Source organism: Arachis duranensis, chromosome 7, assembly GCF_000817695.3.
Source record: "Arachis duranensis cultivar V14167 chromosome 7, aradu.V14167.gnm2.J7QH, whole genome shotgun sequence".
In the NCBI taxonomy this organism is placed as follows: domain Eukaryota; kingdom Viridiplantae; phylum Streptophyta; class Magnoliopsida; order Fabales; family Fabaceae; genus Arachis; species Arachis duranensis.
This window is the reverse complement of record NC_029778.3, coordinates 8,523,199-8,536,042: the sequence shown is the minus strand read 5'-3', so window position 1 is coordinate 8,536,042 and position 12,844 is coordinate 8,523,199. Positions and strand designations below refer to the sequence as shown.

Here is a 12,844-nt window from a genome sequence, read left to right as displayed (position 1 = left end):
AACATAAAAATGAATATGAAGAGTTATTATTGAATGTGTGATGATGAGTATATAAGATAAAAGATTGGCACGTGTGGTGAGAGAGAAAGAGAGAGAAGAGGACAAAAGGTTGATTAGGGTAGTGGTGTGATGTGAGAGTGAGTAATGGATATTGAGAGACTAAGAAAGAAAGAAAGAAATTAAAGCCCCCCGTGAGGAGTGTTTGGAGGCATTCCAATATAACATTACACACATCATTTTGTTACCTTCCTCTCCCTTCTCTTCTTTCGATGCTTATTATACCTTTCACTATACATCACGAGTTCATGATTCCTCTCCTCTTCATTTTCCTATTCCCCAAAATTTATATGTATTTTCCCTTTTCCCCATCTATCCCTCTTTTTTCTTAGCTTAAGGGACAAAAATTTAAATAATTCATTCACCTATGTATGCTTTCATCAAGTTATTAATCAAACTTGAGAGATTGAGAACCTAAATTGTTAACTCTTGTGGCCTACGTTTCTATACATGCACACATTAGAAAAAAAAATCATAATAAACACCAAAATTTTAATACTATACTTATGTCAAACACAGTGTTTACTGGCAGAAAATTACCTAAATTTGTTATGATGAAAATGATCTCTGTAGTAAAATTCGGCAGAGTTTGGTTTTTCAAATTAATTTTATTAAAAATATAATCATTTGTATTTTCTTCTCAATTAGTTTAAATTTTTTAAAGAAGTAATTTCACGAATTTCTATAAACTAAATGTTTAGAATTTAATTTTGGTTGATCTCTTAAAACAAATTTCGGTATAAAACAAATAAAAAAAGAAAATATTTATAAAAAAAATAAATGATAAGATGAAAATTAAGAAAGGGCATTTTGGTAAATTCAGGCATGTATATAGGATTTCTTTGTAAGCAGGGAAGAAAACACATGAGATGAATGATATATAGATTTGAGAGCTCATCCTCACTCTTTTAAATGAGTTCATAGCAAGAGATCTCTCATAGGAGAGAAATTAAAGAAGAGAGCCAAGAAAATAATAATAATAATAATAATAATAATAAGAATAATAATAATGGTTTCAAGAGAGCAAAAGAGAGCAGCACTACTGCATGAGAAGCTTCAACTCCTTCGTTCTGTTACCAACTCTCATGCTGTAAATATACTTCATTCCTCTCTCTCTCTCTCTCTCTCTCTCTTTTCATTGGTTCATGAATTTTCTGAAGAATCATTTACATTATGTCTATTCTTTCTGCATCATCCATGTTAAGTATTATTAATTTAATATCTGAATTATATTATGCAGGTGAACAAAAGCTCCATCATAATCGATGCATCAAAGTATATTGAAGAGCTTAAAGAAAAGGTAGAAAGACTCAATCAAGAAATAGCCACAGCAGAAACTTCAAATCATCATCATCACCATAATCCTAATTTGCCTATGGTATGTATATATATTGTTGATATTAATTATTTTATTAATTGTTTTGATCAAGTTTGAAATAATTAAAGATATGTGCAGGTGACAGTAGAAACCCTAGAAAAGGGATTTATGATAAATGTAATTTCAGGAAGAAGCTGCCAAGGACTACTTGTTTCAATTCTTGAAGCCTTTGAAGACATGGGTCTCACCGTTCTTGAAGCTAGGGTTTCTTGTACGGACACTTTTCGATTCCAAGCAGTTGGAGGAGAAGTAAGATCACATACACATACACATACACATTCTATATATAAACACAAAAACATTCAATAATAACACAACATTTGTATCGGTGAATAAAGTTAAGGACATTTAACTTAATGAGAAATTAATAGTTTAGAGTCGTTAAATGATAATTTAATTAAATCTGTTAAACTATTTAACGACTCTCAGCTATTAATTTCACGTGAAGTTAACTCCATATTCACCTAACCATTGTTACCTTGTGTTATTACTCCATAGGCATTTTGGAAGTCACATGTTGTCCTTGTATAAAACATTTGTTCCTCTCTCTCTCATCATCTCTCTATTGAGGGAAAAAATATAAAAAGAAATAGGATCTATGTAGTTACGTTGCTGTGCAATATTGTTGATGATCATGATCATGAATCTATAGTGCTTTTTAAATCTTAGCCTATATATATTAATCATCTTCAATAATATAATATTTATTTACTTCGTATAGAAACAACCAATTATTTTTCTCTCCTACAGATATAAATATATCAGAAATTCTAGAGATTAGTAATTTTTAGTAATTTCATAAAAAATATAAATACAAATTATATATGTATAAATTATATATTTTTTGTGTATAAATATAGATGTAAATTATTATTGATTAAGTACTGATCTAAAATAATAATATTTGTTGGTCACATAACATTGTTGATAAATATATTTCATGCACATGAATAATGAAGGCTATACATAATAATGCAACTTTTTATCTTCTTCTTTTCCTTTTATTAATTACTTTTATTTATTTATTTTGTGTAGAATGATGAACAAGGTGACACTATTGATGCACAAGCTGTGAAACAAGCAGTGGGACAAGCAATAAAGAATTGGAGCCAACAAAGTGCTGATCAAGATTAAATCAAGAGCCCGCTTATAATAATATAAATATTTTTTAATTTGTATCTTATATATAGATGGTTGTCTTCATTCTTTTCTTTTCTTTTCTTTTCTTTTCTTTTCTTTTCTTTTTTCTATTTTTCAAGTTTCTTTTTTCTCATTATCTTAATCCTATGTTTGGCTAACTGCCAATTTTGTTTATTAAGGGAAGAATCTTCGTGAAAGAATGCGTATTGATATCTTCTGAATGATCCTTTCAATGCTTCAATAATCTTCAATGAAATTATATTCCAGTAAAAAAGAAGAAGAAGAAGAAAGAGTTGGTTGTGTTCATCAAACTTATATATGATACCAAGATACCTAACACTACTACATATATAAATTCATAGAAGATTTTAATTAATTAGTTATTAACTGTCCTAATTAATTATATAATTAATGATTAATGATTATTCATCAATTTTCAAATATATATTCGATTATTATTATTGTTCACATGCATGGGTTGCACAAAATAATCCAAATAGCATGTACAAATTTTGAATTTACTGTGTATTAAAATTAAACATAAAAAATATATATTTTCATGTCTGATGGGTAAAATTGATTAAAAAAAAAAAAACTCCTAAAGCAAAAGTGTAAGTGCCCTATAGTGAAGCAGAAAGCCGTTGAAGTTGACACTTGTTAACTTTAGAACAACATTATATTATTTTCAAACAAGATTTTTGGCACAATCAAGTAATAATAATTGTTAACGGTTTTGTACGTATTCACAAAGGCATGGGTCATTAAAACATGTTATTTCCTGACCAAAAATAAAATGTTACCCGAAGGCCCAAGTGGCTCATTCAAACTAAGTTAGATTACTCAATTTTTTTTTCTATATAAAAAGTTAATCAAATAAATAAATTAAAATTTGATAAACTTATAATTAAAAAAAATAGTAAATTTCAAATAGGCCTCAATTTGCATTCTGGAGGGAATTATGGAAAATAACGAGACACATTTGGAGTCAATAAACTTCTAATTAATCGTCATCATCATACATCATTAGAATTCATACATATTGATCCTACTACATAGATATAGATCGAGATTACAACTGCTGCTAGCTTTCTCAGTTCCCTCCCCCCAGGTTCTTAATTATATAGATAACAATAAACATTAAATAAAAAAAAAGAAGAACGAAAGCAATTGCAATATATAATAATAAGTTGATTTAGAAAGGACTAAGGAGCTCCCATTGGTGTGACACACTTGATGAAGTTGTAGTATTTTCTTCCATAAGTGATTTTGTGATATTTGGTTCATTATTATTAGCCATGGCAATGTCACTGCTTCGTTTCTCATAGTAGTGATAAGCTGCAGCACCCGACAACACTGCTAGTGTTAATGCCTGTGCATGCATCCTGCCAAATTTAATTTAAGTTAATTAATCAACACATAAATTACATTATTAATTAATTAAAATAAAGATATGTATATGTATTTATTTAATATACCTGGCATGTATAAGCCTAAGACTTGGTTTCATTGGAGACCTTGCTCTTGAATAAGCAATCAGTGATGCTCCTATTCCTGAGGCCCATAGCCCCCCTGAAAAATTATTCATATTTTCTATTAAATAACAAAATTAATTAATGGTATTATTATTATTATTATTAAGACTATTTCTGAAATAATAATCTATTTATTTTGTACTTAATTTTCAGCATGCATGTTCAAATTAATCTCATAGATCTGATAAACAAAATAGCTAGTAATCAATAAACTTACCAACTGTAGTGAGCTTGTGCTCTGAAACCCAGGACTGAACTGACTCCATGTTATTTGTGTTGTATAGTGTTATTGTGAAAGGAAAGAGTAGTAGATATACTACTTATATAGTAGGTGAAATTAAATTATTAATTAATTGAAATGTTATATAAATGTGGCCCCTGGGTTTGTTTGTGTTAGCGGGTTTAGACTTTAGTGTGTTGGGTCACACCTTTAGTTTGTTGGAACACAGAAAAGTGGTTAAACTAGAGGCTTAACCCGGTTTTGTCTCTGCTCTTCTCAGTCTCAACTAAATTACTTTGAGTAACTGATTTTTATGCACGTGCCTTATGATTTTCTTATGTTTCCATGTGAAAATAGCTTTTTAACATAAAAACTGATAAAAAACAAAGTGGCTTTTGAGTTTTGAGGCTGTGACTGTGTGCTGCATCAAGTTAAGGAAAAATGAGCACCATTTATATCTGTGACCTGTGGGTTATATTTAATTATTTATAATCATATACCTTTTTTTCTGAGTAGGCACCGTCCATGCATTAGATTCATTAAACTACCACCAAGTACAGGTTGAGATTTGAAAACGGTTATCAATCTCAAGAAGGGATAATTTTACTACATTTTTCATACTCAAAATACAACTAATCTCCACATTTCCGGTAGTAGAGAAATTAAAAAAATAAAAAATAAAAAAGACAAAATTTTCAAGGAAAAATCAAGCCGTTTGTTCTCTGTCATTCATTATTTAAGATGTGAGCAATAAAATTGTATTCTTTTTATTTTAAGTTAAATTTTTAAAGCAGCTATAAAAAATTACTCATGATCTAAAAGATTAATAAATTTGTATTACGGACATGTCAAACAATGAATAATATAAAATAAAGTAGATTTTTTGGTACTTATAAATTTTTTTTGTCTAACCTATCTAAAAATAGAGATAGAATAAAGTGAGACTCATCCCTTTATTTTTAAATTTTATAAATAAATATTAGGCACTATATTGAGCTAGAATCTCATCTAAAATCCGCACCCTACTCTACCCTATAATGAAGGAAATGAGAGTTGAACCCATAACGTTTTTTATGTAATAACTTACAATAAGTGAACAACCATTAAAACTAGTTAGTTAATTTAGTAATTTAGAACATTAATTTTTTATTTTTCATGTTATTAATATGTATAAAATTCAAAATGATTGAATTTTATATTTACTTTGAAAAAATTTGATATTTTTTGCGGATAGAATAGGATATGTTAGGGTTTAGAATTTTAGAATGCGGGTAGGGTTAGGGTTGAGAAATTCTCCACCCACAAATAGGATAAGATAGAGTTTAATAAAATTTTCAACTCAGTCCTAATGTCCTCATTTTATCAATGAAATATAATATCTTAGAAAAAAAAAAGCAATTTGGTTTTTCTTCCATGGGCCTATTTTGGGCCTATTCACATGTATTAAAACATGTGAATCGGCCCAGCTTGTATGAGTGTTATATCAGTGGCCCATATAAAACTTTATTCGTGTCCAAAAAGACACTATATTACCAAAAAAAAAAAAGCAGCTGAGGTTTCTGTTCGTTGTCATTGACTATAATCAGTGGACTATTGGAGTCTTCCTCTGGAAGCTTGCCTCAGGATTTTTAATCCTTCTTGTTCAACTGAAAATTCCCGCTATTCAGGAAAGACGAGAAAACACTACACACTCAACGAACAAACAAGCAGCTTCTTCAATCTTCCATTTTCAATCATCGCATCACTACTTCTTCTTCTTCTTCTTCAATTGAAATGGGAACCGAGTTCCCGAAGATCTAAAGATGGAAGCTGACCGAAGCACTAAACGCAGAAACCCTCTATCCGATCGCACCAACACTCTTAACTCTTCTTCTCCAATTTCCACAAACCTTATCAAACCCAAACCCAAATCCAAACCTCCTTCTTCTACTTCTTCTAAACCTCGCCTCAATAAACCTTCTTCACGCGCCTCTTCTACCAACGCTTCCACAAATCTCCAAAGCACTTCTTCGAACCCTGCCGTTGCTCCTCCTCCGCCTTCGTCGCCGATAACCTCCTCTCCTCCCGGTACTTCAATTATTCTGCTCTCAATTTCTTGAATTTGTTTCCAATCTCATTTCAGCTTTTATCTATAATTTGCGCCTTTTAGGATTATTCGCTTGCAATGCAATGATTTTACAAATTAGGATGAGATTCTAGCTCAATTTGAGTTAAGCTCAAGTTGCTTGGGACCAACGCCAGATTTACAATGATATATAAACTGTGATTGTTAATAATTGATTGTGGATTAGAGTTTAGGGTAATTTATTGAGTGTGCAATTTTATATGCTTTGAATTCAGGTAATTTTGTTGATCTTGAGGATTTTGAGCCTATTTCAGTAACCTACAGCCGAAGAAGTGCTCCGAATAAAAGGAAGGATAAAGGGAAGGCTTTGGCATTTCCTGACATCAGCACACCCATTTTGAAGCTCTCTGATACAAGGTAATTCTTCCTCCTGTTTTACTAAGTTACTGATAGTATTGCTCTAGAACTTGGACGTAGGTGTAACCGTGTGATTAACATTGGTTACAGAAATTGGTACTTGGGCTGAGTAAGATTCATGGAGTAGTAGAAATGGAAAAGAAATTAAGCTGGAAACTTTTATAATTTGAGACTTCTGTAAAGTATGAATGAAGTGCTTCAATAGGGAAATAGTTAACAAATAGATAAGAAATTTTTAAAACAAAAAAGATACAAAATAGGGATATAGTTCCACATGAAGAGTTTTTGTCCTGTTTTTCTCATGATAGTTTCACGTCCTGCAAGTTGGAAGAATTTTGCTTAAGATATTCTGATGAATGTTGCGTGCTACATGGATTGGTCGAGTTAGGCATGTAGGTCTTGATTGAAAACTTGGAAAGTCTATCAGGGTTTATTGTGGTGCATGTGATGCTATATTGAAGTGCTTAATGATTAAGATTTCTCCTTTTTGTTTCATCCGTTTTAGCCTTCAAATAGAATCCGTCAAATTCTTCAAGTTCGTGTTTCCTTAATTGCTTATTGATATTGATATATATGTTATAGTTGGACACATCCACAGTAATTATGGACTTAATAGAGGCAGCCAAGTTTCATTGTTATTTGTATTGTCTCTTTCCTAGAAAGCATACCATATAATTATTTGTCGCGTATGGTCTATTGTCATGAAAAGCAGGCCGAAAACTGATGATGGTAAAAGTGCAAATCTACCTAAAGCCAAGGCATTGACCGTTCCTTTGAGAAAGGTAAATAGATTGATTATTACTCTGTTTCGGTGGATTTGTTTGGACCGTCAAACTCCTATGTATATGTGTGTTGATTGATTATTATTGTTTGCAAGTTATTGCTGTTTCCTGAAACGGTCCATTCTGAAAATACTGCAATAAGAATTTTGCATACGGTGTGTGTGTATAATAGTTAAAGTTAGAGTACTCCTGCTTTTCTAGTTGTTTTTCAAATTTCTTAAGTATGTCGAGTTTAAGTTTCGAGTAAATTGCATAATTTGCGATTGACAAAAAGTCATAACTCTTTTGGTCGTTACTTATTGATCTACAAAAAGTCTTAAATAGTTCAGTTTGAAGTAGAATGTGATTAAAATCTTTGCAGTACTTATCCACATATGCCATATATTTTTGCATGGTTATTATTTTGCAATTCCTGATTGAACCATGTCGTATTAGATACAATGCTGAAGCTTTTTGGTTTATTTTTGCTTTTTGCAGAAGCAACGTACCACGTCATCAGAAGATACGCTCAAGGATTCCGAGCTGCAAGATTACATTGAAAAACAAAAAGCCTACTTTAAAATGATTGATGAATTTGAACTGATGGAAGAGGAAGTTGAAACAGATGATGAACCGGATGAAGTGGAAAAGACGCAATCCAAGTGTAACTAGCAGTTAGAAAGTTGTTTTTCGTTTAGCTAGTTGTATAGTAATGATATACCAGTTTTCTAAACAATGTAGCGTCAACCCCTCTAACAAAATATAAAGTTCTTGTAAATCTTTTGGTGATGATGAATTCTTGATTCCACAGTATTGCAAATTGTATGGATAAGCTGAATAAATATTATGATTCCTTTCATTGCATCTTTGCTGATGACAAATTTATAGTTATAGGATCACTATAATCAAATAGATATAGCAAACAATTAAACTTACATTGACGTAAATATGTCTACAGGGAAACTGAGGAGCTTGGGAAAATCATGTGCACATTCATATAAACCCAGAAGGTTTATTGATGAATAAACCAGGTTCCTTGACACCAAGAACAAATTATCAGAATTCAGACATAGTTTTGAAAAAAAAAATAACTATTATACATAATTTTAAGTAGCTGATGTTTAGTTGACTTTAGCACAATTGAGTCTAATCTCCCCCTTTTTTCCTGTGAGAGGCTTGATCCTGCTCATTTTCACCATGCCCTTGGCAAAGTCATTAAAGAATGCAACTCTATCCGTAGCATATTTCCCCACCAGATGGTCGGTAGAACCGCCGTTGTACAGCTCCTGGTCGGAATGAAGAAGAACCTTCTTCTGAACTAAATTCTTATAGTACAGGTTATCGAAATGGAAGGGAGTTTGACGGTCGAGGGGTTCGAGCAATCTGTCTTTTCCAGTTCTGGGACACTTGCTCCGCAAGAATTTGGCATAGGAGGCATCAATGTTGGTGTCATTGTAGATATGTGGTCGGAAGAGTCTGCATTGAGCTAGGCCAATGGTATGTGCCCCTGTTATGGAAATCTACCCTTATTAATTGAAATTTTATTATATATAATTGGTGGCATTATTCAAGTAAGGTTACTACTTCCATGATAACGTTTTTATGTGAAGATAAATTTGTAAATCATTAGATGATTTGATATGTTTGACTCTAACGATTACAATATCATCTATCTTCACGGAAGTAACCACCTTCAAATAGTAGTTACCTGAAAGGGCCACCAAGTCTTTCTCTGAGAGGCCTTGGTTAGCAAAATTCTGTTTGAGAGTACTTAGACTGAAGGAGGGTGCAGGAATGGAGTTATTAGCATCAAGTCTGCTTGCTGTAGTAGAATCTCTTCTTCCTAAGCCTACTTCCCAAGATGGCCCTCCCAACTGCAAAATTATCAATGTTTTAAGCCCATAATTTCACTTATAACACTCATCACTGAGATTTGATTGGTATGCATTACATAAACTACAGAGTCTCTAGCAGCCAATGCAAGAATATCAGCACATGACACCACCCCAGGGCATTCTTTCTCCACCATGGCTTTGATGTCATCAATCACATTGAACCCCCTTGCTGAATTGTTGTTCGCCGCCGCCGTCTGCTCTCCTATGAACTTGCTCGTATCGTCCAGCAGTATCGATGCATCACATCCCTGATTGCATCACCATATAAGGTAGTTTCAGCAACAAGTAACAAACAAAGTAACTAAACATTCTTTAGACTAAAGTTTAGGTTGGTTCATCGTGTCGAAGATATAACCATTTATATGACTTTTTCTATTGGCTTTAAACTTTGGAATAAGTGGTTTCATAATATAGTACCAGAGCTACTGACATTTACGAAGCAGTCATGGAAATGAAGGCGGAGTATGGAAGCTCCCATGCGAGCTTCTTTCTGAAGGGCTTTGGTGATTCCGGTCTTGACTATGGCCAGAAGGTTCCGGCAGCTGCAGGAGTAGAAATCTGCACGCAGCTGAGCAGCATTTGCTTCAGAAACTGTAGCTGCAGCAACAAGAGCAAACAAGAGCAAAGAATAAGTAGAAGCCATTTATGTTGAGTTTCTTCAATTTTCTATTGTTGCTTTCTCTTATAGTCACAAATGTTTTGGACCAAAATATAATGATTAATTATTTGGTGAATTATATTGAACCAATTGAATTATTGAAACTACACTATATCTCCATATATTTATTAACATAGAAAGTAGAAACACAATTATTACGCACGTAACGTAACACATTCAAAATTAATCACTCATGAGTCATGACAGTTCAATCAACTTTTCTTTGATTAATTTTCTCTTTTTAAAAAAAAAAAAAAAAAATTAACAAACTGGTTATATATTTAACCATGGATATTTTTAGGGGAAAAAACAAATAACGAATGGGCACCAAACATAGAAAGAACAAAATTGAGTGTACGTGTATCATCTCATATCATTAAAATGGATTCACATTATCTTTATAGTGTGATTTATTCCTTGTAAGATAAATTTGATTTATAAATATGTAATGGAAAAATTCAGCCACCATAATGAGAAGGATTTTTAGAGACATTCATATGTATTCTCTTATCAATTTTAGTTTTTAAAAAAATTATAATATAATATCAAAATTTCTATAATCGAATAATGTCTAGAGTTTGATTCTTGTTATATTTTATATAAAAAAAAATAATAAGAGACAAATAAAAAAATGCAAAAGATCATGTAAATAAAAAAACTCTTATTTAAAGGGAAATTCTACTATGCTGAAGGCTTCTCCTTTCTTTAGGTGCTGAAGACACATGTACAGACTGTAGAGATGACACGCGAGAAGTGAGAAAGCATGGAAAAGTTAATCTCTGCTTTGTAGCAGATTATGGGTCTTACAGAGCAGCATCTGTCGGTTATTTACCAAAGTGTTTATGATATTAACGTTGGGTTAATCTTTGCAATAACTAAAGTGTTTAGTATTTTTGTAACTATTATTGGAAGTTATTACAAAAACTGTTATGGGTTATTTAAAAAAAGAGCGACTCGGATTTAAGAGGACTAATATGTTTGGGCTTAGCAAAAAATCTTAAATAAAAATTGCCACAAAAAAAGGACCGGATTGGATTGACCAAAATAAAAAAAAGGAATTATACTTATTATGCTAGAAAATTTTTTGTTTTCCTGAAAAGCTTTAAATGAAAATGTCATTAAAAAAAAGTCTATAAAAATATGTAATTTAATAATTAAAGTTGTGATAATATTTGTTGACAAAATAAAAGATAGTGATAATATAATTTTTGAATTGAAAATTAAGTGTTAATTTTTTTTTATGAAATTAAAGACCATTTCTTAAAAATTAATTGTTAATAATAATCACTTTTATTTACTTATAACGTAGTCTCTACGGTACTCCTAATTATTTATTACTTAATTTTCTTATCGCTATATTTATAATTTTTATTTTTTTTAAATTGTTAATAATTTCAATTAACATTAATAAGTGAACGAAAATACAATATGAAGGCAATAAAAATAAATAATCATAAAATTAAATAATTAGTAAAGATTATTAATATAAAAAAAGTCTTTTTTTTGTCACAATTTTTATTTAAGGATTTTTTGCTAAACCCAAATATATTAGTCCTCTTGAATTTGAGTCACTCTTTTTTGAAATAACCCATTACAATTTTTGCAATAACTTTTAACAATAGTTACAAAAATACTAAACACTTTAATTATTGCAAAGATTAACCCAATGTTAACATCATAAACACTTGGGTAAGGAACCGACAGATGCTATTCTGTGGGACCCATGATTTATTATAAAGCAGAGACTTAACTTTTCTATACTTTCTCACTTACCGCGTGTTATCCCTACAGTGTGCACATGTGTTTTCAACACCTAAAGAAAGGAGAAATCTTTAATATAGTAAAATCTCCCTTATTTAAAATGATATATTGGATATATAATTATTCATGTGCCTTCTACTATGATTAAACTTAGATAATGAATTTTTGATGTAAAAAAGTATACTACAACTTCATATCTCTCAAAAATAAAATTTTTAAAAAATTTATAAATATGAAACATCTATCATCTCATAAATTTATTTTGGAAAAATCTAGATGGCCGGTAATTTTATTCAATTTTGTCCAGCATGTAACCAGCAGAGAAAGGTGAGCTATTGGATGAAATCTCATACCAATCTCACACTATTAAATCATTATTGATGACTATTTGATAGCTACCAATAACAAAAATTGCTGCCCTAATATTGCTCGAAGTTTAGTTAGAACCAGTTACCCTCAAATTAAACACTTTCAATGGATTAATTTATTAGAGGTCGGTATATATAGACAATATTGTATTGCTCATGGGGTATATACATAACACAGACATGACACAACCCCATGATTTATATTTGAGCATTTTGGTGATATATAAAGCAATTGCCATGTACTTTGATAGTTCTGCATGACCTGTTCTATTTTCATTGGCTATTTTGGATCAATTATTGGCTGCTATATATAAATATGTGAAGATGATGATCCTGATCAGCACAAACAAAACGTTAAACGTTAATAGTTTACATCCTAAATTATTGCGGTATGAGATTTGACCTTTTGAGCAAGTTTGGTTGTTCCAAAAAAAAAGTGCACCATGATTGTTTCGCTTTTACCGTGCATGGATTGCTTGTATTCGGAGCTCAGTCAATTTTGTTTGGTGAAATAATGAAGGGTCCCCAAATTGAACGAAAATAAACGGATCATTAAGAATTATTTATGTTAAAAATATAATTATTAATGTTT

General features: G+C 31.1%; 4 protein-coding genes across 7 annotated transcripts; 2 read left to right on the top strand and 2 right to left on the bottom strand.

The window, feature by feature from the left end:
• The first annotated feature begins 965 nt into the window (after positions 1–965).
• On the top strand, positions 966–2,753 carry LOC107496956 (uncharacterized). The gene is made up of 4 exons (XM_016118287.3): positions 966–1,147; positions 1,298–1,435; positions 1,514–1,684; positions 2,471–2,753. The coding sequence occupies exons 1-4, from the start codon at positions 1,067–1,069 to the stop codon at positions 2,567–2,569; spliced, it is 489 nt and encodes a 162-aa protein (XP_015973773.1). The 5' UTR covers positions 966–1,066; the 3' UTR covers positions 2,570–2,753.
• Positions 2,754–3,513: 760 nt separating this feature from the next.
• Positions 3,514–4,394, bottom strand: LOC107496957 (uncharacterized). The gene is made up of 3 exons (XM_016118288.3): positions 4,325–4,394; positions 4,051–4,144; positions 3,514–3,957 (listed from the first exon to the last, which is right to left on the bottom strand). Exons 1-3 carry the CDS (start codon positions 4,371–4,373, stop codon positions 3,768–3,770), a joined length of 333 nt encoding a protein of 110 aa, XP_015973774.1. The 5' UTR covers positions 4,374–4,394; the 3' UTR covers positions 3,514–3,767.
• A 1,506-nt stretch (positions 4,395–5,900) lies between these two features.
• LOC107496955 (uncharacterized) lies at positions 5,901–8,427 on the top strand. 4 transcript variants are annotated; one of them, XM_016118286.3, is made up of 4 exons: positions 5,901–6,394; positions 6,707–6,809; positions 7,522–7,591; positions 8,069–8,427. In XM_016118286.3, exons 1-4 carry the CDS (start codon positions 6,130–6,132, stop codon positions 8,240–8,242), a joined length of 612 nt encoding a protein of 203 aa, XP_015973772.1. In that variant the 5' UTR covers positions 5,901–6,129; the 3' UTR covers positions 8,243–8,427. The 4 variants fall into 4 exon arrangements, with proteins under 4 accessions (XP_015973772.1, XP_015973771.1, XP_015973770.1 ...); XM_016118285.3 differs by having other exon boundaries at positions 7,519–7,591; XM_016118284.3 differs by having other exon boundaries at positions 6,668–6,809.
• A 59-nt stretch (positions 8,428–8,486) lies between these two features.
• On the bottom strand, positions 8,487–10,137 carry LOC107496954 (peroxidase P7). Its single transcript, XM_016118280.3, has 4 exons — positions 9,896–10,137; positions 9,522–9,713; positions 9,279–9,444; positions 8,487–9,077 (listed from the first exon to the last, which is right to left on the bottom strand). The coding sequence occupies exons 1-4, from the start codon at positions 10,106–10,108 to the stop codon at positions 8,692–8,694; spliced, it is 957 nt and encodes a 318-aa protein (XP_015973766.1). The 5' UTR covers positions 10,109–10,137; the 3' UTR covers positions 8,487–8,691.
• Positions 10,138–12,844: the final 2,707 nt, after the last annotated feature.

Coding starts and splice junctions, on each gene's coding strand:
- LOC107496956 (XM_016118287.3), top strand. CDS start 1,067: ATGGTTTCAAGAGAGCAAAAGAGAGCAGCACTACTGCATGAGAAGCTT. Junction 1,148..1,297: donor CTGTTACCAACTCTCATGCT/GTAAATATACTT, acceptor TATATTATGCAG/GTGAACAAAAGCTCCATCAT. Junction 1,685..2,470: donor TCCAAGCAGTTGGAGGAGAA/GTAAGATCACAT, acceptor TATTTTGTGTAG/AATGATGAACAAGGTGACAC.
- LOC107496957 (XM_016118288.3), bottom strand. CDS start 4,373: ATGGAGTCAGTTCAGTCCTGGGTTTCAGAGCACAAGCTCACTACAGTT. Junction 4,145..4,324: donor GCACAAGCTCACTACAGTTG/GTAAGTTTATTG, acceptor ATAATTTTTCAG/GGGGGCTATGGGCCTCAGGA. Junction 3,958..4,050: donor CTTAGGCTTATACATGCCAG/GTATATTAAATA, acceptor TAAATTTGGCAG/GATGCATGCACAGGCATTAA.
- LOC107496955 (XM_016118282.3), top strand. CDS start 6,130: ATGGAAGCTGACCGAAGCACTAAACGCAGAAACCCTCTATCCGATCGC. Junction 6,395..6,667: donor GATAACCTCCTCTCCTCCCG/GTACTTCAATTA, acceptor CTTTGAATTCAG/GTAATTTTGTTGATCTTGAG. Junction 7,592..8,068: donor TGACCGTTCCTTTGAGAAAG/GTAAATAGATTG, acceptor TGCTTTTTGCAG/AAGCAACGTACCACGTCATC.
- LOC107496954 (XM_016118280.3), bottom strand. CDS start 10,108: ATGGCTTCTACTTATTCTTTGCTCTTGTTTGCTCTTGTTGCTGCAGCT. Junction 9,714..9,895: donor TCCATGACTGCTTCGTAAAT/GTCAGTAGCTCT, acceptor TGATGCAATCAG/GGATGTGATGCATCGATACT. Junction 9,078..9,278: donor AGACTTGGTGGCCCTTTCAG/GTAACTACTATT, acceptor TTTCCATAACAG/GGGCACATACCATTGGCCTA.